The sequence below is a fragment of the Psammomys obesus genome, unplaced genomic scaffold, assembly GCF_907164565.1.
Source record: "Psammomys obesus unplaced genomic scaffold, mPsaObe1.curated_primary_1811, whole genome shotgun sequence".
Classification (NCBI taxonomy): Eukaryota; Metazoa; Chordata; class Mammalia; order Rodentia; family Muridae; genus Psammomys; species Psammomys obesus.
This window is the reverse complement of record NW_026591598.1, coordinates 3,779,212-3,801,752: the sequence shown is the minus strand read 5'-3', so window position 1 is coordinate 3,801,752 and position 22,541 is coordinate 3,779,212. Positions and strand designations below refer to the sequence as shown.

General features: G+C 44.9%; 1 protein-coding gene across 1 annotated transcript; it reads right to left on the bottom strand.

Moving 5' to 3' along the window:
• Positions 1 to 1,798: 1,798 nt before the first annotated feature.
• On the bottom strand, positions 1,799 to 21,983 carry Sf3a3 (splicing factor 3a subunit 3). Its single transcript, XM_055611485.1, has 17 exons — positions 21,813 to 21,983; positions 21,498 to 21,545; positions 21,118 to 21,170; positions 20,907 to 21,012; positions 19,899 to 19,971; positions 18,234 to 18,325; positions 15,913 to 15,995; positions 14,692 to 14,830; positions 13,026 to 13,094; positions 12,166 to 12,233; positions 11,796 to 11,903; positions 10,625 to 10,694; positions 8,783 to 8,947; positions 8,585 to 8,695; positions 7,428 to 7,518; positions 2,837 to 2,892; positions 1,799 to 2,066 (listed from the first exon to the last, which is right to left on the bottom strand). The coding sequence occupies exons 1-17, from the start codon at positions 21,906 to 21,908 to the stop codon at positions 1,989 to 1,991; spliced, it is 1,506 nt and encodes a 501-aa protein (XP_055467460.1). The 5' UTR covers positions 21,909 to 21,983; the 3' UTR covers positions 1,799 to 1,988.
• Positions 21,984 to 22,541: the final 558 nt, after the last annotated feature.

Sequence of the window (22,541 nt, the reverse complement as noted above, 5' to 3'; positions counted from 1 at the left end):
GTACTGAGCCATCCCTTTGGCCCTTGAATGTCACTTTGTTCTTTTACAACTGAGTAAAACTTCACTGTGCATTTGGAATACTTTGTCTCTTACCACACATCCAGACTGATTCCCTATCTTGGCAATTTTGATTCTCTGTCTTAGCAATAAATACAGATGTGCAAATAATGTTTGTATTTTGCTGACTTTAGTTCTCTGGGTGTGTACCCAGGAGTGTACATCCAGGTCATATGATAGTTAACAGTTTAGTCCAAAAAAATTGAACTTGTGAACTATAAGGCAAAAGCAGCCTCTGCTGCAACAGGTGAGCTCAGATTCACTGCAAGGCATTTTGGCATATTTCATAGGACTCAGGCTCTGATCTCACCTCCCCTCCATGCTGTAATAGGGCACCTCATTAACCCTGGAGTTCAGGCACCTGCTCCTAGGGCTGTGACAGCAACAAAGCAGTGGGGCATTCCTTGATGGCCCAGTATGGCTACTGTTGCAGCCAGAGGGCTTCCTCCATTTTCCATTTCAAAGCTTTGCTTAAGCTCTCTCCTGACATGGCAAATGTCTCCTTTCACCTTGGCCTAGTTTTCAGTAACCAGTTTCTTTTTTTTTTTTTTTTTTTAAGATTTTAAAATTATTTATAGAGCATTCTGCCTGCACACCAGAAGAGGGCACCAGATTTTACTATCGATGGTTGTGAGCCACCATGTGTATTTTCTGGCAATTGAACTCAAGACCTTTAGAAGAACTGTCAGTACTCTCAATCTCTGAGCCATCTCTCTAGCCCCCAGTAATCAGTTTCTAACTGACTCAATTAGACCCAATTATGGGCTCCTTGCTGCACAAGCCCAGGGGAGGCTGCTCATCTGGCCCTTGGACTGGCACAGCCAATGTACAAGGTGCCATCCAAGGAACCTGTTGGCCAGAGTAATGTAATGCAGTAGGGTTGATGAGACTTTTGCTGTCATGTAGGAAGATTGCCAGCCAGAGTTGGGGTTTTTCAAGGCAACGCCTGAAAAACAAAACAGCTTAGGGTTGCCAGGCTGAGGGCTCTGGGGAATTCTATTCAGCCTCAGTGACTGTCCTCATAGGTAGGACAGGACTTCTTAGTTCTGACATCTGGAATACCAGATTCAGAAACCAGAGCAGCACCTTCTTGCAACCACCCTCTTGCCTGAGCTGCCTAGAAGCTTTGAACACAGGTCTGACTGTGCTACTATGTCTGGCTCCAGCTAATTTTTATTTATTTTGTAAGGCAGTGTCTCACATGTCACCCTGGCTGGCTTTGGACTCAGATGCCTGCCTCTGTCTTCAGGTGCTGGGATTATAGGCTAGTGCCACTAAGCCCAACTACAGCTAATTTCTTTATGCAAACAAAACAGGAAAACCTTGAGGCCACTTTTAGCCCTCAGAATTGGCTCGCGGTCCTGTTTTCTCCAGCATGTAACTCAACCGAGGGCTGAGTTCAACCTGCCATGATGCTCATTTGGGAAGTGGCAGTGAAGGGACAGATGACAAGGAGAACAGTTAGGTCTCAATTACTGGACACATGCCTGGTGTGGCAGCACAGACCTGTAATCTCAGCACGAGGCTGAAGCAGGATTGGTGAGAATTCAAGGCTAGTCTGGGCTACGGAGTGAGACATGTACTCAGAATCAACTGACATGACTTAGGCAGTAGTAACTATTTCCTAAATCTGAGCTGCTATGAAGTTGGTGAGAACAAGGCAGAGAGGGATTAAGAACAAAAGGTTATGTTACTTTATAAACCTGAGCTTCAGAAACAACACACCCAGAACAGGGGCTGGTTTAATTTTCCCACAGATCTTTTTAATATAAAACAAAGATAAAACACATCTCAATTCTGCAACCTGCCAGCATGTCTTGTTTCTGCAAGGTGCACGCTGGGCTGAAGACTACATAGCAAAAGTCTTTATTTAAGAGCACAGGGAAAACTAGAAAACGCAGAGCTCAGGGAAGCCTAGGCACAGCCGACCACTAGAGCAGTCCTTGTCTTTTCAGATCCTCGTATGTCTTCTTGTTCACGACATTTCCACTGGAGTCTTCATATTCTTCCTGAAAAGGAAGGGCTCTCTGTTAGCTACAAGAGGAGCTCCATAGCAAACCCTGGTACCTGGAAATCAGCATTCTTCACCTAACACAGCTTTCTCAGCCAGAGCTGCAAAAGGGAACCCATGCTCTTTCTAGAGCTCTAGAGTGGCACCAGTTGTGGCCCACCCTTATCCTGACACATCCTTTAAAGTGCTGCCTGCGTTTGAAATGGGGAAGCCTGTGGGAAAGCCTGACAAAAACTGCAGTGTGACATGATTCCCAAGAAACCTGGGTTCCCGCCCTCGGGCCACTGCAGGGGTTGGCAGGGAGGCCAAACAGGCTTAGTGCTTCAGGTCTACATTACAGCTGGAAAGGCTCTTGATGGTACAAAGCCAAAACTGAAAAACTGACACAGGAGACTGCTACCAGTCTCTACAGGAGCCTGTTACCACCACCCCTTCAATGCATGGCACTCATCTAAGACCTGTCAAAACCAATGAGGACACATCCCCATTCCAAAGAGAGGACTCCCTCTGACTCAATGCTTTCTTCAGAGACCTACGAGGTGACACACTTCTTCAGAAATCCCCAGGTAGCACAAGAGACTGGGTGCCCTTGTTCACATCGGCCTCAGTGGGAGAACGCAACTGCGTGATGACAACGACTTAAAAGCAGGACAACAGGCTCATCTGCAGTCACCTGTAGCCTGTCCCATTCTACTTGCTGGTAGAGTAGACTGTGCGTGTGAGAGCTGTCACCCGACACCACTCCTAACCCTGTGCGTTAGCACCCACCTCAGTGTCAGGCTGCCATCGTTCTGAAGCCTTCTGCAGTTTCAGCTTGGCCCACACTGCAGGATGAGAGATACACAGCTATTAGGATCCAGTCTATTGGGAGCAGGGTTACATCATTCCTGCTGTGCTGCTCCCAACACACTCCCCCAAATGACTCTGCCTGCCCCAAATGGAATTTTGATTTAGAACCACCTGTAGATAAAACTTCCTTTATTGCAAAATTTACCAAGATTTCACTTTGCTGTATGTAAAAGAAAACTTTTACAGGATTTCTTAGAACAAAGACCTAAACACCAGGATGAAGGCACATACCTGTAACCCCAGCATTTGGGAGGCAGAAGGAGGATCAGGCAGTTTAAGGCTAGCCTTGACTACACAGTGAGACTGAGGCCAGTGTGCTCAATGAGCAACCCTGCCTCAAAAACAAAACAAAGAATTGTAACAGTAAAAAGAAAATACTTTCTTTGTAGACCAGGCTGGCCTCAAACTCACAGAGATCTGCCTGCCTCTGCTTCCGAGTGCTGGGATTAAAGGCCTGTGTCACACCCAGGTGAAAATACTTTCTTTTTTCTTTTTTAAAGATTTATTTATTAAGTATACAATGTTCTGCCTACATGTGAGCCTGCATGACAGACGAGGACACCAGATCTCGTTACAGACGGTTGTGAGCTACCATGTTGGTGCTGGGAACTGAACTCAGGACCTCTGCAAGAACAGATAGTGCTCTTAACCGTGGAGACTCTTTATCTCATGAAAATACTTTATAAAAAAGAATTGGGAACAGTCGATGGGAATTATGGGATAAAATAACAACAGCTCATAGCTGAGAAGGCTTAATACTTGTCCTGGTTACCCCCATATAGTTCCGGCTGTCCTTGAGCTCACTATGTAGACCAGGCTGGCTTGGAACTCAGAACCTGCCTCTGGCACCTGAGAGCTGGGATTAAAGGAGTTCGTCTCCATGCTTGGCCTTTGTCCTGGTTAGTTTTTGTCAACTTGATACAGTTAGAGTTACCTGGGAAGAAGGAACTTCAAGCAGGAAAATGACCCCATCATGGTGATGGCATGTGACCCCTTTAATTTTTTTTTTTATTTATTAAATTAAAAAAAAAAGTGTTCTGCCTGCACATAATTCTACACACCAGAAGAGGGCACCAGATCTCATTATAGATGGTTGGGAACCATCGAGTGGTTCCTGGGAATTGAACTCAGGACCTTTGGAAGAACAGCCAGTGAGTGCTCTTAGCCTCTGAGCCATCTCTCCAGCACATGTAGTACACTCTCTTATTAGTGACAGACATGGGATGGCTCAGCTCACTTTGGGTCCTGTCAACCCTGGGCAGGGGTCCTGTAAGTGTTAAGAAAGCAGGCTGAGCAAACCATGGAGAGCAAGCCTGTAACCCATATTTCTGAGGCCTCTGTTCCAGTTCTTTGAATTCCTACCCTAACTTCCCTCATGATGAACTGTGATCTGAAAGTGCAAGCCAAATAAACCCTTTCCTTCCCAAGTTGTTTTTATTTTTTAAAGATTTATTTAATTATATATACAATGCTCTGCCTACATGTACACCTAAATGCCAGAAGAGGGCACCAAATCTCATTATAGATGGTTGTGAGCCACCATGTGGTTGCTGGGAATTGAACTCAGGACCTCTGGAAGAGCAGTCAGTGCTCTTAACCTCTGAGCCATCTCTCCAGGGCCCCCAAGTTGTTTTTTAGTCACGTTTATCATAGCAATAGAAAGCAAATTAAACTCCAATGCTGTAATGAAAGTTTGGTTTCTTTAAAAACTCAGTTATGTTACGTAAATATGTTTCTTTGTTCTAAGCCCAAATGTGGGATTTTATTTGGGCTATAGTTTGTCCACAGCTGTTAATTGTGGGGTATGGATTTTGCTAACTGGTAATATGTGGCACAGAGAGGGGTGTGGTCTAAGACTCTGGGGATATAAATGACAGCCCAGAGAGAGCAGAGTGGGGCATGTGGGTTAGTTAGTGTATAGTGAGTAACAGTTTGGAGAGATCACAGACGGACAGTGTGGCAGTTAGACAGCCAGACAGAGAGAAGAGCTTCTCTGGGGTGCAACTGCATTTGCTGTTGATGGAGATTGGTATAGCCCTAAAAGAACCTACTGAAGAAGTAAAGGGGTTCTCTCTCTCTCCACTAACCAACTCTCTTCTTTGTAGAGTTGGAAGATTAAAAGGGAAGCAGAGGCCCGAACACCCCAAAGTAGAGTTTTAAAAAATGAGTGCTACATAACTCACACCACTATCCACAATAATAGCCTTAAACAGTCAACATCTGCTGCCACCTTGATTCTGTCTGTGTATACGCTGTGCATCTTGGAATATGCCCACTTGTGATGACCTGAGTTTGATCCCTAGAACACATGGTAGAAGGAGATCCACACATGCAGTGCCATGCATACATGTGAGCACATACAAACAGCCACACATGGTAAATATATCTTAGAAAAAAATGTTTTTTTGCTTTGTTTTTTGAGACAGGGTTTCTCTGGGTAACCCTGGCTATCCTGTAACTTGCTCTGTAGACCAGGCTGGCCTTGAACTCAGAGATCCACCTGCTTCTGCCTTTCAAGTGCTTGGGATTAAAGGTGTGCACCACTACTGCCTGGGTCAGAATTTTTTTTTCAGCATTTGAAATATAGAATTATAATTCATTCTATTAACTATGCCTTAATTTCCTATGAGCAAAGCAAAAGAGCAAAAATTAAACAGAAAGTCGGTGGCTCATGCCTTCAATCCCAGCACCTAGGAGGTTGAGGCAGGAGGATCCCTACCAGTTCAAAGTGAGTTTCAGAGCAGTCTGGAGTAGAGTCAGACCACCCCACCCCCAAAACAAAAACAAAGGCCAGGGAAATGGCTGAGAAGGGAGAGCCTACCTTGTAAGCATGAAGACCTGAGCTTAGATCTCTAGCACCCCTGAAAGGGCCAGGTGTGAGGCACACTGTCCATCACCCTAATGCTGTACGGAAGGGCAGATCTTTTGAGCTTACTGGCTAGCCAGCCTAGCTCCATTGATGAGCTCCAAGTTTGAGAATAGGGCTTATCTCAAAAAATTAAATGGCTAGAAAGCCAGAGAGACAGTTCAGTCAGTGGTTAAGAGCATTAGCTACTCTTCCTGAGGTCCTGGGTTCAATTCCCAGCACCCACATGGCAGCTCACAATTGTCTGTTAACTCCAGTTCCAGGGATGTGATGCCCTCTTTTGCTCCACAGACTTCTGCACATGCATGAGACACATACACTCACATAAGCACACACCACACACACATTCTTTTATTTTTTAAACTTAAAAAATAAAAAATAAGCCGGGGTGGTGATGCACACCTTTGATCCCAGTACTTGGGAAGCAGAGGCAAGTGGATTTCTGAGTTGGAGGCCAGCCTGGTCTACAAAGCAAGTTCAGGACAGCCAGGGCTTGATAGAGAAACCCTGTCTCAAAAAAGGACAAAATAAATAAGTAAGTAAGTAAGTAAGTAAGTAAGTAAGTAAGTAAAAATAAAATAAAATGTTGGGCGTGGTAGTGCACATCTTTAATCCCAACACTCAGAAGGCAAGCTGATTTCTGTGAGTTCAAGGCCAGTCTGGTCTATAAAGTGAGTTCCAGGCCAGGGCTATCACACAGAGAAACCCTGTCTGGAAAAAAAAAAAAAGAGGAGAGCCAGGTGGTACACACTTTAAATCCTGACACTGGAGAGGCAGAGATGGGCAGATTTCTGTGAGTTTAAAGCCAGCCTGATCTACAGAGCTAGTTCCAGGACAGCCAGGTCTACACACCCTGTCTCAAACAACAACAAAAGGCTGAGAATGATCAAGGAATCTATGACCTTCACATACAAATGCATGTACCCACATACACAAAATATAACCTCATGAAGCTGGGCACGTGATGCATGCCATTACTCAGAGCACTCAGGAAGCCGAGGCAGACAGATATCTGAGTTTCAGGCCATCCTAGTCTACAGAGTGAATTCCAGAATAATCAGGGTACATTGCGAGAGCCTGTCTAAAACGAAACAAAAACCCAACAATAAGTAAAACCAACTGTCTAGCCAACATAAAGCGAAACACAGCAGGGAAAGATGAATGAGGAAGAACAGGGAACAGCCTGTAAGGTGTCAGCAGCAGAGACTGCCAGGCAAGGCGAAGCACCTGCCACTTGACTCTGCCTCCAATAAGACTTTGCTGCCACCGTTCTGTTATTTGCAGCTGCCTCAGAAATAAGCTTACTGAGGCCTTTCTGTTTTCTTCTTCTGGATCAGTGCTCAACAGTTAAAATCAGTTCAGAAGAGTAAACATATAACCTACACTCAGAACCTTCCACGGAGGAAAGTTCATAGACTCGGGCTAAAAGCCCTGCTCTAACCTCAGCATAGGATTCTTTTCAGGGGAGATATAATCAGTAGTGTTGACTAGCTCACTCCCTTAAAAAAATGCAGTAATTATATGTGTGCCTTAGCTTTCTATAGCCACAACCTCTGCCATTGGGCCTGGAGATAGCAGGATAGTGGGGCAGCTGCAGGAGTGGCCACTTGGTCTGGCTAGGGAACACTCAGCAAGCTTACTTACAGGAGACAGCATCTTCAATCTGCGTCACATTTGCAAAATGGGCAGTGTTTGGGATGCCCAAGCACCTCATGCCATGAGCATGACGCCATTCCTGGAGGAGAAGGAAAGGGACAGTGTGAAACAGGGATAGCTGTGACAGCACTCACTTCATTCTACCACAGTCCCTACCCCAGCAAAAGGCAGCCTTCCTTCTGAAGTGTGTGTCTACACATACTGGCTGGGACTGACAGCACCAAGTAGCACTGCACTGCCTCAGGCTTACAGTCTCCAGGTTCTTGAGTCAGTGGTGTCAGAGAAGTACAACTCAGACTTGTTACTCCTTGCTTTGGAGAAGCTGGTGTGACCCAGAAGCCCCTCCCCCATCTGCATGGCTGTGAAGGCAAGCTGGTATTTCTGGAGGTTCATAAGCAAATGCTGAGCAGGTATCAGAAGGGATGAGAGAACACAAGAGAGCATGAGGATATCACAAGTCTGGCTCTCAGACAGAAAGCCACCACAGGCTCCATCCGGGACACCAACCCCAATCATGTGAGGTGGTACTAAGAAAACCTTAGCGCCCACTCAAGGACACAGTGGAAAGGACCTAGAAGCAGCTAGTAACGTGTCTGCGAGGGAGTTCACATAACCCACCATGCTTATCTAGTATAGTAAAAGTCCTTTCCATTATATAAAATGCCCTCCAGAGTCGAAGGGCAGAACGCAGTAGGGGTGGGCCCACGCAATGAGGGAGAACTCAGACACCGCTTGTGTTAAGAACAGCTTGGTAAATATTAGCACCTTAGTTTTGTTTTTTTTTTTTTTTTTTTTTCTGCAAAGAGGCAAAGGCCCATTTAAAACCTAATAAACCCAAAACCTGCCCAGCCCGTTTTAATAGCAATGTAGAGAAATGACCAAGAAGCCAGAAGTGATCCAAAATGCCGCAGAAAAACAAGAGAGAAAAGTACAGGAACTAGCATGGGAAAGCCAAATCGACGAAACTTCACAGCAGATAGGAGTAGGACTCTAGACCAGCCCAGGTTTCAGGCCTACCACGACCCACGACCCCAGACATGAGCCTCTCTCATTGCTTTCAGCTCTGGTCCCCAAAGGCTATCATCTACTTCTCTAGAGTGCTGTTTCTACTCAATTTCCATGAGAAATGGCTCTGAACGTCTTACAGCAAAGTGCCGTTGGAAGGCTTTCGGCCCTCGGTAGGTGTAGTTTCCACAGATCTCACAGTTGTAGTTGATATTCAGGCCATGAAGCTTATACAGCCAATAGGGGATGGGCTAAAAGAAATAAAGCAAGAGCATTAGTTTACCAAGCTCTGTGTGCTGCCACAATGGGAGGGGACAAGGGGGTCCCACGAGGCTTACTTTGCCATCCCAGCCCAGAGGCAGATTTTTGGGGTTGTAAATGATCTCGTTCTCTTCATCTTCACTTTCACTCTCACTAATCTGCTCTTCTTCCTCCTCCTCTCGCTCTTCTCCTGTCCTGGCTTGTTTGCGCTGTACATTTTCATGAGTGAGTTGTCGCTGTTCCTAAGGTGGGTTATAAAGAAAAGCACAGTCAGAGCACATGAGTACAGGACATGCTGGCCCCTCACTTACAAGGTGGTTTTGGTTGTAGAATAAGGCTAAGTTGGGCTGGCAAGATGATGTTTCAGCTGGCTAAAATGGACTTGCCAGGCATCCGGATGAGCTGAGGTCAAGTCTCAGAGCCCATGTGAAAAGGCACACATGCACCCTCAGCACTCCGACAGTGATGTGGGAGCCAGACCTCACCTAGAAGCATATGGGTATGCAAGCCTAGAGCATGAAGCGCAGCAGCAATGGGGAGATGGTGTCGCAAACCAAGGTGGAAGGGTAAACAGAGTCCTGGAGCTTGTCTTTCGACCTCCACATATGAGACAGACAGACAGACAGACACACACACACACACACACACACACACACACACACACACTAAGTTTAAACGATTAATAGAAAAAGGAGAGATTAATGGGACTAATTGTTCCCTTCTTATGGGAACAATGCTCACAGGCCATGCTGGGTTCTGAAGGGAAAACTAAAGGTTTGGTCCACTTGCCTAGACCCTCACCTTAGGCGGCAGACCATCATGGGCAAGGTCTCAGCACCGCTGGTGGAAAACTCCCAAGCCAGTCTATCTACTGTAGAGACTGCCCTGCCCAAGATGACCACTTTCTACCCTGAGTTTCCTTATTTGGTTCAGATTCCATGCAGCTGCTTGCTCCTCCTGACCACAATGTAAGTTATTTAAGGACCATGACATACTCATTTCATATGAAAAAATTCAGTTTCATGCTTAAAAACCAACAGGCATAAATAAGTACCAGAGTATAACAAACATTCATTCTATTAGTGCTTAGTGAGAGCAACTCCAGGAAACCCCAGGTAGAACTGGTTAGAATTCAACATAGGTGCCATGTCCTGGCTGAGAAGCAAAACACTTCCAGAAAAAGGGGGAAAGCAGTAGGCATATGTCTCACCAAGGGCACAAAGGTAATGGCTTTCAGCAACGTTCAGGGCACTGGCCACCCATATTGCTACCCACATGATCATAGCCCAAGTTCACTGTCTCTGATGTCTAACATCTGGCTAGTCTTTAGACTCCTTACAGAGCCAATAGGGGACTACTTCCATCTGTGTGCTGGTGCTAAAACTAAAGCAGAATAATGTCTACCACAAACAGCAGATATGTGCAAACTTATCCTGCGTGAGGCAAACCTTTCCCACCTTCTACCCACCCACTCTTGGCATTCCCTGAGACTTTGCAAGAAGAATGTTCACAATCATCTTGGTACCTTGCTGGGTTTCACAATTTCAACCTGGGCAAAAAGCTGTGTCACAATAAACCACACCTGAGCACTGCTGTGAGTCGCCTTTGTCTTGCCTTTTGAGTGCCTGCTTCTCAAACGGCAATGCTGAACCTCAGCAAAATGCTGCATTATTCTTGAACTGGCTAAAAGAGGGGGTCTGTTGTCTATGTCTGGCCTCGTGGGAATTGAGCAGCCTTGGGAATATCACCTAACAACAGAACAGGAACCCACTGAAGGACCAAGGACTCCAGAGAACCCACCAAATTTTGAGGTGAACTAATTTACTGCCCACCCCCCTTCCTTATTAGAACCTGAAAATAAATCCAATCTAATCCCCCCACTGAGCAGCAGTATAGCCCTCAGCAGAGAATGCACTCACCCCAAGAATCTCCACATATTCATAGATCTGAGCTTCCAAGAAAGCAATATCTTTGTTTCTCTCTGTGTCTCTGAGAACAAGAAACAAGCCGTATCAGTTAAGGCTTCTTTTTGTATCTAAGGCCTTATTTCCAAGAACACTGACTCTGTGAATGCATTAGAAAATCTCAAGCACGTGAGCCATCTGTCCGGCTCCGAGTTTAGGGCTTTCTAAGAAAGCATGCAGCGGAAAGATAGCTCAGAGGTTAAGAGCACTGGCTGCTCTTCTAGAGGTCCTGAGTTCAATTCCCAGCAACCACATGGTGGCTCACAACCATCTATAATGAGATCCAGTGCTTTCTTTTGGCATGAAGGTATATATGTAGACAGAACATTGTATAGATAAAAGATAAATCTTAAAAAGAAAAAAGAAAAAAAAGCATGCAGAAGAAAGGACTTTTTCTTTCTGGTACATCAGCTGAGCAGGAAGGTCAGCTGGGTGTCTCTTCTGCCTCTCTGAGCTAGTAGGCTTTCACCCCAGCTTAAGGCTCCCCAGTCTTTATTGGTAAAATCGATGTTTGGCTTTGTTTTTTTTTTTAAAGAACACAGTGTCCAACGTTGATATGTTTTTGCTTTCTCTTATTTTATTTTCTCATGTTTGGCTGTTATCTCTTAGAAGCCTGTTCTTTTCTACTGAGAAACAGAAAGGGGAGTAGAACCAGAGGGAAGGGGAGGTAGGGACAGTGGCAGGAGTAGAGGGAGCGCAAACTATAATCAGGATATATTATATGAAAAAAGAATTTATCCTCAATAAAAGAAAAAAAATTCTATTTTCAAATTTTTTTTTAAAAAAGTGTGTTCCTTAGCTGGGCTTAGGAATCTCAGCACTCAAGACACAGAGGCAGGTAGATCTCTGTGAGTTTGAGGCCAGTCTGGTCTACAGAATGAGTTCTTGTACAGCCATGCTACATAATAAAAACAACAAAATGCAAAAAAAAAGCCAGGCATGGTGGCACATGCCTGCAATCACAACCCTCTGGACAGAGGCAATGCATCACAGCCAAGGAAGAAGTTTAAGGTCAGGCCCTATACAGCAAGTTTCAGGCCAACCTGAGTTACACAAGACCCTGTCATAAAGGTAAAAACAAAGCAAGAGGTGGAAGCCAGAGTAGAGGTGTGCCCCAGCTACTCACCTTTTTGTACCCTTTGATTTGGGATTCTTGGCAAATAGAGAGGTGTCCAGTGACTCCAGGGATTTTCCTTTGGTGCTGAAGAGCCTCTGAGCTCGCTCTTCTAGGGTCCTAAGGAGGTAAGAGGCACATGAGATTTTAGGGTGAATTTACTATACAGATGATAAGGAAACTCACTCAGACTCACAGAGACTTGCCTGCCTCTGCCTCTCAAGTGCTGGGGTTAAAGCATTCATCATCATGCCCTGCACAAGATCATTTTGCAATGTAGGGTAATAGAACAACAACAACAACAAAAAAATCAGAGCCACTCAAAGAGAATCATCCAAACATACATTAATTAGAAGTTTTGATAGAAAAATCAGGTTCTTACCCGCCACATTTCAGGCCTAAAGCCAACAGTGCAGATTTCAACCTGTCCAGACCCAGGGATGCCAACTCCTACAAAAGAGAAATCAATATAACACAATCTGCTTTTTCCCCAGGCAAGATCACACTCTCTAGCCAACCTCCTAGCTTTCAGTTCCCAAAGACTGACCATCATATCTCAGACTCAGCCACACTGGAAGGGCAGTGTTCTGTGACTCTCTATAGGGAGATCCATTCATAGCAATATTTTTGCAGAGATGGGAACTGAATTCGGGACCTCACACATGCTAGGCAAGTACTCCACCACGTGAACTCTCGTCTTCAGCTCTTTTCCTTGTCGTTTCTTGTTTGTTTTGAATTACTGTTTTGGTGTTTAGAACAGGGTCTTACTCTAAAGTTAGCCTCAAACACTCAGCAATTCTTCAGCTTCCCTCTAATTCCCTAAATACTATAACATCATATCTCATTTCTCTGAAATTGTTTTCAAAGAAGTTAAAAAGTTTTGTTCCTTCTGATCTTTCCTTATCCTTTATACATGCATGTCCCCAGGAAATGGTTGTTACAAGTCTTAAGACACTGAAAAACAGGAGAGCAAGTGGCCTCTCTGAAGCATGGCCAGGGCAGGTGAGATGTCTCAGAAAGAAAAAAGTGCTTGCTGTCAAGTGATAACCTGGGCTTGCTCCTCCAGCTTCACATGGTAGAAAGAGAGAACCAACTCCCACAACTTCTCATCTCTACATGCATGCTGGGACACATGCACATGTGTGGGACATACATCTACTCCTACACAATAAATTTACCACCACCAACAAAAAAGAAAGATAGCTACGCAAGAGCAGTATCATCTAGTGTCATGAAACATACCTCCCAGGAAGAGAATGCAGAGAGGTCAAGATGGGCTCCAGCATGGGTCAGCGCACTGCTTGTCTCTTTCTGGCAGGAACAGGGAGTTTATTAAGATCCAGGTTAATGAGAGGAATGAGCGTCAGGGAGCCATCTAACTTCCCAGGACTGGCTGGCACCCCTTCTTTAATCACATTAACAAATAATGATCAATTCATACAGAAACGGAGCAAAAAAATTCAGATGACTAGTTTTCTTCCTGAAACTTCCAAGTTTGTCAACAGGAGTAAAAATATATAGATTCTGATCACACAGACTGATCAGATTTTGGTCAGGCGGAGCCACAGAGCAGTCAGGATATGGCTGTTAAAAATCCTGGGCCCAGTTCTCTCGGGTATTGGCTCCAAGATGACCAAAAAAAGAAACGAGGTTGAGTTAAAAAGGGCTGTGGCCAAGTGCAGCCAATTTGCTGCACAAACCGCACCTGGTGAGTGCCCAAGGCCAAGGCCATTAAGAAGCTTGTCATTTGGAACATCATAGCGGCCACTGCTGTGAGGGACATATCCGAAGCAAGTGTCTTCGATGCTTATATGCTTCTCAAACTCTATGTCAAGCTGCATTACTGTGTGAGCTGCGCCATTCACAGTGAGGTGATCAAAAATTGATCTCATGAAGCCGGGAAGGACCAAACAGCCCCACCACGATTTAGACCTGCTGGTGCTGCACCATAATCTTTATCAAAGCCCATGTAAAGACAGAAGTTGGTGACAGAAGGGCAAAGAAAAAATACTCTGGACAAATAAAATGGAAGTTATACTTAAAAAATAATAATAAAAATAAAAAAATAAAAAATTCCTGGTCCCAAAGGAATGGCCAACCAATGGCTGAGACCCACCCCATAGGAGTCAACCCCTGAATAATGATATTCTGCCTTGCTCTCAGACAAGACCCTGGCATAACTGTTGTCTGAGAGGTTCCACCAGCAGCAGATTGAAACAGATGCTGAGACTCACAGCCAAACATTAGGCAGAGCTTGGGAAAGTTTTGGGGGGGTTGAGGGGGTGATAGAAGGACCAGGAAGGAATAAGAACTTCACAAGAAGACCAACAGTGTCAACTAACCTAGGCTCATGGGGGCTTACAGAGACTGAACCACTAACCAAAGAGGAGGCATGAGCTGAACATAGATCCCGACACATGGAACTGATGAGCAGCTTGGTCTTCATGTGGGTCCCCTAGCAAGTGGAGTGGTGGCTGTCTGAGATAAACTCTGTTGTCTGTTTTAGGATCCTTTTCCCCAGCTGGGCTACCCTGTCTGGTCTCAGTGCAAGAGGATGCGCTTAGCCCTGGTGTGACTTGAGGTTCTGGGGTTAGTTAGGATAAAGGGGACCTTTCTGAAGAGAAGAGGAAGGGGATAGGGGGAAGAGGGGAAGAGGGTGAGATGGGAGGAGAGGAGGCAGGGGGCTGTGATCAAGATGTAAAGTGAATAAATAACAAAATTAAGAAAAAAAATACTGGGACTAGACAATGTCTAGTGGGTCCTGTCAAGTCTTGTTCAGAGTGTACAAAGAATGCCTGGCCTCAGGGTAGAGCTGATACCAAGGGACTGACATCCAATGTCCAGAAGCAGAAACTCAAGATGAAAATAACCAGTTTGTTTCCCTGACATGAAGCACACTGAAGCTCACCGGCCATCCAGGAAAGGTGCCATTGTCCCACTTCTTCTCAAAGTCGGTCTGAATCTTCCCAAAGAGCTCATTCTGATCCTGAAGGGGCTTCACTCTATCTGTGTAATCCTGGAGGTACTCCAGCAGCATCTCCAGGTATCTGCAGAGGAGCATGTGACATAGAAAGCAATCGCAGCTTCTACCTGTGAAATACTGCTATGCCCTGTGAACTACACTTCTAATAATAGCTGGTATAGTAACACCCTTAGTGTGTGTGTGTGTGTGTGTGTGTGTGTGTGTGTGTGTGTGTGTGCGCGCGCGCGTGTGCGCGCGCACATGCACTTGGGGATAGGACTGAAGGCCCTGTAGGTGCTAGGAAAGTGTTCTGACCAGAGCTGTATTCCCAGCCTACTACTAGTTTTTAAATGAGTTTATTTTCTTCACATCACCATTTAAATCCTGACCTTTCTTACCTCCTTTTATCCTGAAGCTATAATTCCAAATACTAGGTCTTAATTAACTCACAGATGAAGGAAGCCAGGTAAGCAGGTATGTTTGAGAAAGAGCAAGCTTAGGGACACTAACGAGAAACGTGACTAATTCAGCATTACTTTCTACTTAATACCAGATCGAACCACATCATCTAGCCAGTCCTGGAAACTCCATCAAACTCCCAAACCTCAGAGATCTAATCCCAGCACTTAGGGAGGCAGAAGCATACAGATCTCTATGAAGGCAGCCTGGTATAAAAAGCCAGTCCAGGACAACTAAGGATACACAGGAAAACCCTTACTTATCTCAAAAGATGAAAAACAAACAAACAAACAAACAAACAAAAACCAACCAACCAAACAAACAAATACCCAAAACACCCCAGAGATCCCCAGACTTCTAAATTATACAAAATTATATATGGGATAAGAGCACAGATGTTCCCACAAATACCTTTGTCTACCCAATGTTTATTTTCTGAGACAAAGTTGCATTATACGTCTCTGGTTGGCTTGGAACTCACTATGTAGACCAGGCTGAATTGAGTGACCCACCTGCTTCTTCCTTTCAGAGAGCTGGGATTAAAAGCATGCACCACCCATGCCATCATTATCAATATTTTAAAACATAACACTCACCATCCTTATCTTCTGATAAACCCAGAATCATGCAAGAATAGCATTCAGGCAACAAAAGCCAGAACTTTGGCCTGAAACCGTTCCATTATTTGTGGAAACTCTGAATGCCTACCTTTTATACTCTGCGTTCTTCCTTTCTTTAGGAATGTCAAATAACTGGTCAAAGATGGACAGGTATGTGATGTAATCCAGCTTCTAAAAAGAGAAAGGAAATGACAAGTGTCAGGATGATAACTCAGCTAATCTTCAAAACATAAAGGTAAGGGCTGGAATGAGGGCTCAGTGGATGAAGAGGCTTGCTGCAAGTGTAAAGACCTGAGTTCTATTTCAGGAACCCACACTGGAGAGGACTAACTCCCACAAGTTATCCTGTGATCTCCACACTTGAAGGCCACTGAACACAAGAAATAATTTTGTTTTTAAATCAAGGTCAAAATTGAGTGTTGTCTAATCAAGTATCAAGGTGTGGCTCATGCTAGTATCTTCTTTCCCGTCTTTCGTCCCCTAAGGCCGCTGATTCCACTGAAGTGAGCTGAAGATTGTTAAACATGAAACTAACTCAGCAAGTCAAGTCAACAAACATCAATCCAAACAAGACACTTGCTGAGTATTTAGGGTAGGCCGCCATTCTACAAGGAGGGCCTGAAGGTGCCTGTGTTAACCCACACAGGCACCTGCTGAGCCTCTCTGAAGCACAGACAGAGGTGCAGAAGAGAAAAGCTGTCTGCCCAAGAACTTAAAGGTTAGTAGCTAACTTTGGATACACTTCCCCATCAGGATCTTTTTCTTTTCTTTTTGGGACAAGGTCTTAAAGAGATCCTACTGCTTCTGACTCCTGAGTGTTTTGGTTAAAGGTGTGCTATCATGATCCACCCATGAACTTCTTGTGACTCGAGACTGTCATTTTAAACCTCATCACGGAACAAACAGCAAATAAGTAAAACCTCTCTGACCAAAATACATGAACTGGTCCTTCTCTGACAGAGATTGGCCTCCTCACACCTCCCATACCTCATACTATGTGGCTACCACAAGATCACTGGAAGTATTTACAGGCTTTAAAACTTGCCAGGCACTGTGGTATACACATTTAGTCCCAGCACTCAGAAGGCAGAGGCAGGCAGATCTCTGTTGATTTCAAAGCCAGTCTGGTCTACAGAGTGAGTTACAGGACATGTAGAGAGACCCTGTCTCAAAAAACACACAAACAAAAAAGTTACTTATCTCTGGGCAGGGAGATGGTCCGGTAGTCCAGTACTTAAAGAGTTTAAGTATGAGAACCTAGTACAGATCCTCAGGCTCTGTGTAAAAGCAGGGCATCCGATATGTTGGGAGGCAGAGATATAAGATACTGGGGACTCAGTAGCCAGCCAGTATAGCTTAAAGGGTAAGCTCCAGGTCTAGTGAGAGAGCATGTCAAAAAAAAAAAAAAAAAAAAAAAAAAAAAAAAACACAAAGGTGGCAGGATTGGAGAGATGGCCCAGCGGTTAAGAGTACTTGATGCTCTTACAAAGGACCCAGGTTCAGTTCCCAGCATTCACATGGTAGTTTCACAACCATGTGCAATGAAACTACAGTTTCCGGTGATCTAGGTGCCTCTTCTGGCTTCTAAGGGCACCAGGCACACACATGGTGCAGACATACATAAAGGCAAAATACTCATAAGATAAAAATACATAAAAAGATATCTATTATTTAAAAAAAAAAGGTAGATGCCAGGATATTGGAGGCAGAAGCAGGTGGATCTCTGTGAGTTTGAGGCCAGCCTGGTCTACAGAGTGAGTTCAAGGACGGCTAAGGCTATACAGAGAAACCCTGTCTCAAAAACCAACCAACCAACCAAAACAAACAAGCAAAAAAGGGGAGCAAACAGGTGCAATGACGAATGCCTGTAATCCCAACACTCAGAGAGGCAGAGGCAGGCAGATCTCTGTGAGTTCGAGGCTAGCCTGGTCTCCAAAGTCCAGGACAGGCAGAGCTATACAAAGAATCCCTGTCTCAAAAAACCAAAAGTGGGGAGCAACAGAGGAAGGCACCTGATGTATACATATACTCCCAGAAGGATACTCTTATTTAGATAGTTTATTTGTTTATTTTCAGGATAGGGTTTATTATATAGCTTTGACTGTCCTGGACTCACTTTGTAGACCAGGCTGGCCTTGAATTCACAAGAGATCTACCTGCCTCTGCCTCCCTGAGTGCTGGGATTGCAAGGATGCACCACCATTACCAGCTAATAGAAATTATTAATAAAGAAAATGGGCTGTATTAACTGTAGGATCCCAACTTCATTATAGATATTGTTTATTCTAAGAAATGAAATCACCTACTTAATATTTACCCAAGTAAGTTGGGGGACACTCTACCTGCTTTAACTAGGTGTTTTGACTTAGTCCCTAGAATGAGATTTTCTCTCCACATTTCAGGCCTTACCTCAGATGCCTTCAGGTTAATGTACTTGAGGTAGCAGTCATGGAGATCAAGGTAGCGGCCATATCCCTCTTCATCTGTGAACTCCACCAGGTCTGAAGGAATTACACGTCAATGGTATTGTAGACTGTTCTTAAACTTGCTCTATCAGATTCACTGTCTGTTCAAAGCTCTGTGAGACAGCCTTTAACTCAAACGCCTTCTCTATTCTCATCAAGTAAATAGATATAAGGTCTTACTTTGAGCTTAGATAGCACAAAATATGCATGTTGTTCGAGATGATCAGGATGTCAATTTAACCCAGAAACCAATCTGAAAACCTGGTTACCAATTCCTGAGGTCCTATGGGTGAGGGTTAAAGATAGGGTTTCATGTTGCCTAAACTGACCTCAGACTCCTGATCTGCCTCCTGCCATCTACATACTGGGATTATAGGCATGTGTCAGCATGGTGTTTTACACAGCCAGGAAATGCATTCAGGGTCGCATGTATACTCACTAATATTCTAGCAAATGAATTAAATCTCTGAATATAAATCTAAGCTCCATACTATCCTGTCCTTTGCTTTAAAATTAGCACTCAGAAGGCTGAGGCAGGCAGATTATGAGTTCAAGGTCAACTAGACATGGTAGCAAGACAAGCCTGGTCTAAATAGTAAGCTCCAGAACAGTTAAAAAAGGAAAAAGAAAAAAAAAAAAAAAAAAAAAAAAGCCAGCAAGGTGATTCTCATACCTGAGATCAAACTCCAGAACCTAGGTAAAAGTAGGACAGAACTGACTTCACAAAGTTGACCTCTTACCTCTACACACATACCTTTGTATGCATGCCCACACACATACAAAAGGAGGCAGAGGTAGGTGGTTCTCTGTGATTTTGAGGCCAGCCTGGTCCACAGAGTTCCAGGATAGCCACCTTTACACGTAGAGATTCTGTCTTTTTTTTAAAAAAAGAGGAAGAAGAAAAAGGAAGGAAGCCAGGCAGTGGTAGCGCATGCCTTTAATACTTTTAATCCCAGAACTCAGAGGGGGTGATCGTAGAGTTTGAGGCTAGCCTGGTCTATACAGTGAGCTGTTCTAGGATAGCTAGGGAGATACAGAGAAATCTTGTCTCAGAAAACAAAAAGCAAACAAAACAGAACAAAGGCAGGAAAGATAGTGCAACGGCTGATATAACAATGCCCCTGTAATGACGCCTGTCTTCATCCTCGTTGATTTAACTCATATCAGCTACATGGGACTTTCCTTCACTAGGGTTTCATTATGTAGCCTTGACTGGCCTTGAACTCAGAGAAGTGCCTGCTTTCTGAGAGCAGGGATTAAATACATACTCCACCAAAATCAGCCTTTATTTATTTGTTTTTAGAGCCAGGTTCTAGGGCCTGGAAGGTGGCTCAGCAGTTAAGAGTACTGGCTGCTCCTGTTGAGGACCTAGGTTTGAGTCACAGCCCCCACATAGTAGCTCAAAACCATTTGTAGCTAGTCGCAGTAGATCCAATGCCCTCTCCTGGCCTCCTCAGGTATGACACACACATGCTATGTAGACATACATACACACACTCATACAGACAAAATAAAAATAAAGCTTTATTTAAAAAAAAAAAAAAGATTCTAACTATATAGCTCAGAATGCATTTGAAATTTCCAGAAAGAAGCATTAAGCCATACTTACTTTGTGCCTCTTCGCTTGGATTCTCTCGAGCCTTCAGGAGCTCCTCAAATTCCACTGACATTGGCACACAGATCTGAGGGAAGGAGAAAAGCTCAGGGGGGCCTGGCAGTGTCTCAGGCATGTACAGAGCTGCACTTCTAATGCCTGATTTGCCCTTGAGCGTTCGGAGGAGCTTGCTTACCGCTCTTCACTTGCTTTGCTAAGTATAGCAGGGCAGACATTCATTGCCACAAAATATGGCATCCTAAGGAAGGATTGCTTCGGAGGAGGTAATCTAGACAAGATTATTTATGAAGGAGTTGGTATTGGCCATGAAACCTGAAGGTGTAATGAACTCTGGAAGTGAGCAGAGTACCACTGTGTCGTTAGAAGATTTCAAGGCAGAGCTAGGAGCAGAGTGTATTGGGTGGGAGAAATTCTCATGAAAGATGAAAAGAAGAAAGTAAGTTTGGGTAGGGAGGGAGAGTCTAGACTATGATGAACACAAAATCTGGACCCAATTAAAGAACTCTGGAGCAAAAATCTCTCACTCATCTCTCACTGGGTAGAAATAAGCAGGCCTTGGGGACTGGAGAGATGGCTCAGCAGTTAAGAGTGCTGTTTGTTCGTCCAGAGGTCCTGAGTTCAATTCCCAGCAACCATATGATGGCTCACAACCATCTATAATGAACTCTGTTGCCCTCTTCTGGCATGCAGGTGTACATGCAGGCAGAATACTGTATAAACAATAAATAAAAAACAAAAAAAAAACAATAAATAAATAAATATATAAATAAATAAATAAATCTTAAAAAAAAAAAAAAAAGAAAGAAAGAAGCAAAGAAGCAGGCCTTACTGCCTTCTGTTTCCTTACTAGCTGAGGGATGCCAGGAAGGCTGTCAGCTAAGTATGCTCACTGCAGTTAAGAGGCAAACTCTTTCTTGATAAGACGGCCAAACGTCCCCATTTTCCTTGCATTTTTCTTTTATTTTTGGATAGATTTGGGGGAAATACTTTGGGAGACCATACCTCATTTGGGTGCTTCCGATGAAATTCCTTTATCTGCTTGAGTCTGTTATAGAATTCAGCAAACTCATTGGGTCCTGAAATAGCATTGAGTTCCTCCTTCCGTAGTCTGTAAAATAACAACACATCCAAAGAGCATAAAGCACAAAGCCAATCCTCTCACCAGGGCTCCTCAGAAGCGCTAACCGTGGGTGGGCATGTGACTGTCACTTACCCATCTTTATCATCATACAAATCCCTCAGGTTCCCACTGACCTCCATGTACCTCTGAAAGGCAAACACAAATCCATCAGAAAAAAGCAATTTGTACAACAGAGCTGGGTAAACAACAAGGCTGTTTTGGCAAAGGAAACCTCCTGAGATACAAGGTCTTGAAAGTTCCCCTACTCTTAAGAGACAGCCCGATCCCGGAATGGTGGCACACACCTTTAGTCCCAACATTTGGGTGGCAGAGACAGGACATCCAGGAACCGGACAAAGACTAATTTAAGCACTCAGGGGCAGGACTCAGGCTGAGCCCCTACACCTTCCCTGACAGCCCGCACTTTTCCCGCCCAGCCCGACCCAGAGGAAAGCGGACAGCGGAGCACTCACATCTTGCATTGCTCGAGTGCGGTGATCGGAATTGATCTGGTCCCGGAGCTGCAGAGAGGCAAACGGTAATAATCCGCTGTTAGTTTTAGTTCGAGTTGGAAAGGCCACTCGAAGGACGAGCTAATTGGTTTAGGTCTCAGGGGCTGAAGCAGAAGGGCTGCTGGGTCCTCGGAGAACGTTACCTAGCGCCGGGATAAACTAACAGGAAGATGAAAACGGGGCGCAGGGTGGGTTTAAGGCCAAAGAAAGCATTCAGGGGCTCGGCACCAGACCGAGGCCCTTCTTTTGATGTGGCCCCGACCACGACCGACTCACCGTGGACTTCTTAGTAAGCATCTCTTTGGCCATGACGTCCATGAGCCGTTCCTTTTCTTCATGATAGCGCCGTTGCTGCTCCAAGATCGTCTCCATTTTCCCTTGGCCACAGCACTTCAATTCACTCCAACACGCCCGGAAGCAGCGCCTGCCGCCTTGCGCGCCTGCGTTTCAGCGCGCTACCGCTGGCTGCACCAAAGTTCCGTGTGTCCCGGAAGTGGCTTGGAGGGGTTCAAGAAAAGATGAACACTACACGGAGAGCAAGTCGATGCTGCCAGCAACCGTAGCCACACTGCCCCCTGCTGTCCGGGGGTGTGAGAGGGCCATGCCTCAGAGACTGAACTATTCCTCTAGGAGGCCTGCAAAAATCCTGGAGGCTGAGGGTGCTGCCTCGGGCACAGCCAGCTGGACCGTCCTTTACACAGAGGCGTGAACCGAGAAATTGAAGGATACGGGAGGGAAAGTGGAAATGGAATCTCTAGTTTTCGTTGTGTGATTTCTGGTGATCTTTCCTCCTTGTCTGGATTTTAGTGTGTCTGTGTAAATTGGGGATGGTTTTGGTTTGGTTTTTTGAGTCGGGTTTCTCTGTGTAGCCCAAGCTGTCCTGGAACTCGGAAATCTACCTGCCTCTGCCTCCCGAGTACTGGGGTTAAAGGCGTGCGCCACTACCGCCTGGCCCGGAGTTTTTTGTTAATAAAACTCCTAAGTACTCAAAGGTAACAACAACTT

What these genes read in the sequence shown, in the direction of transcription:
- Sf3a3 (XM_055611485.1), bottom strand. Translation starts at nt 21,908, where the DNA reads ATGGAGACGATCTTGGAGCAGCAACGGCGCTATCATGAAGAAAAGGAA. An exon ending in GATTGAAGATGCTGTCTCCT is followed by an intron (nt 2,893 to 7,427) that starts GTAAGTAAGCTT and finishes CTCATCCTGCAG; the next exon opens with TGTGGGCCAAGCTGAAACTG. An exon ending in GATGGCAGCCTGACACTGAG is followed by an intron (nt 2,067 to 2,836) that starts GTGGGTGCTAAC and finishes CTTCCTTTTCAG; the next exon opens with GAAGAATATGAAGACTCCAG.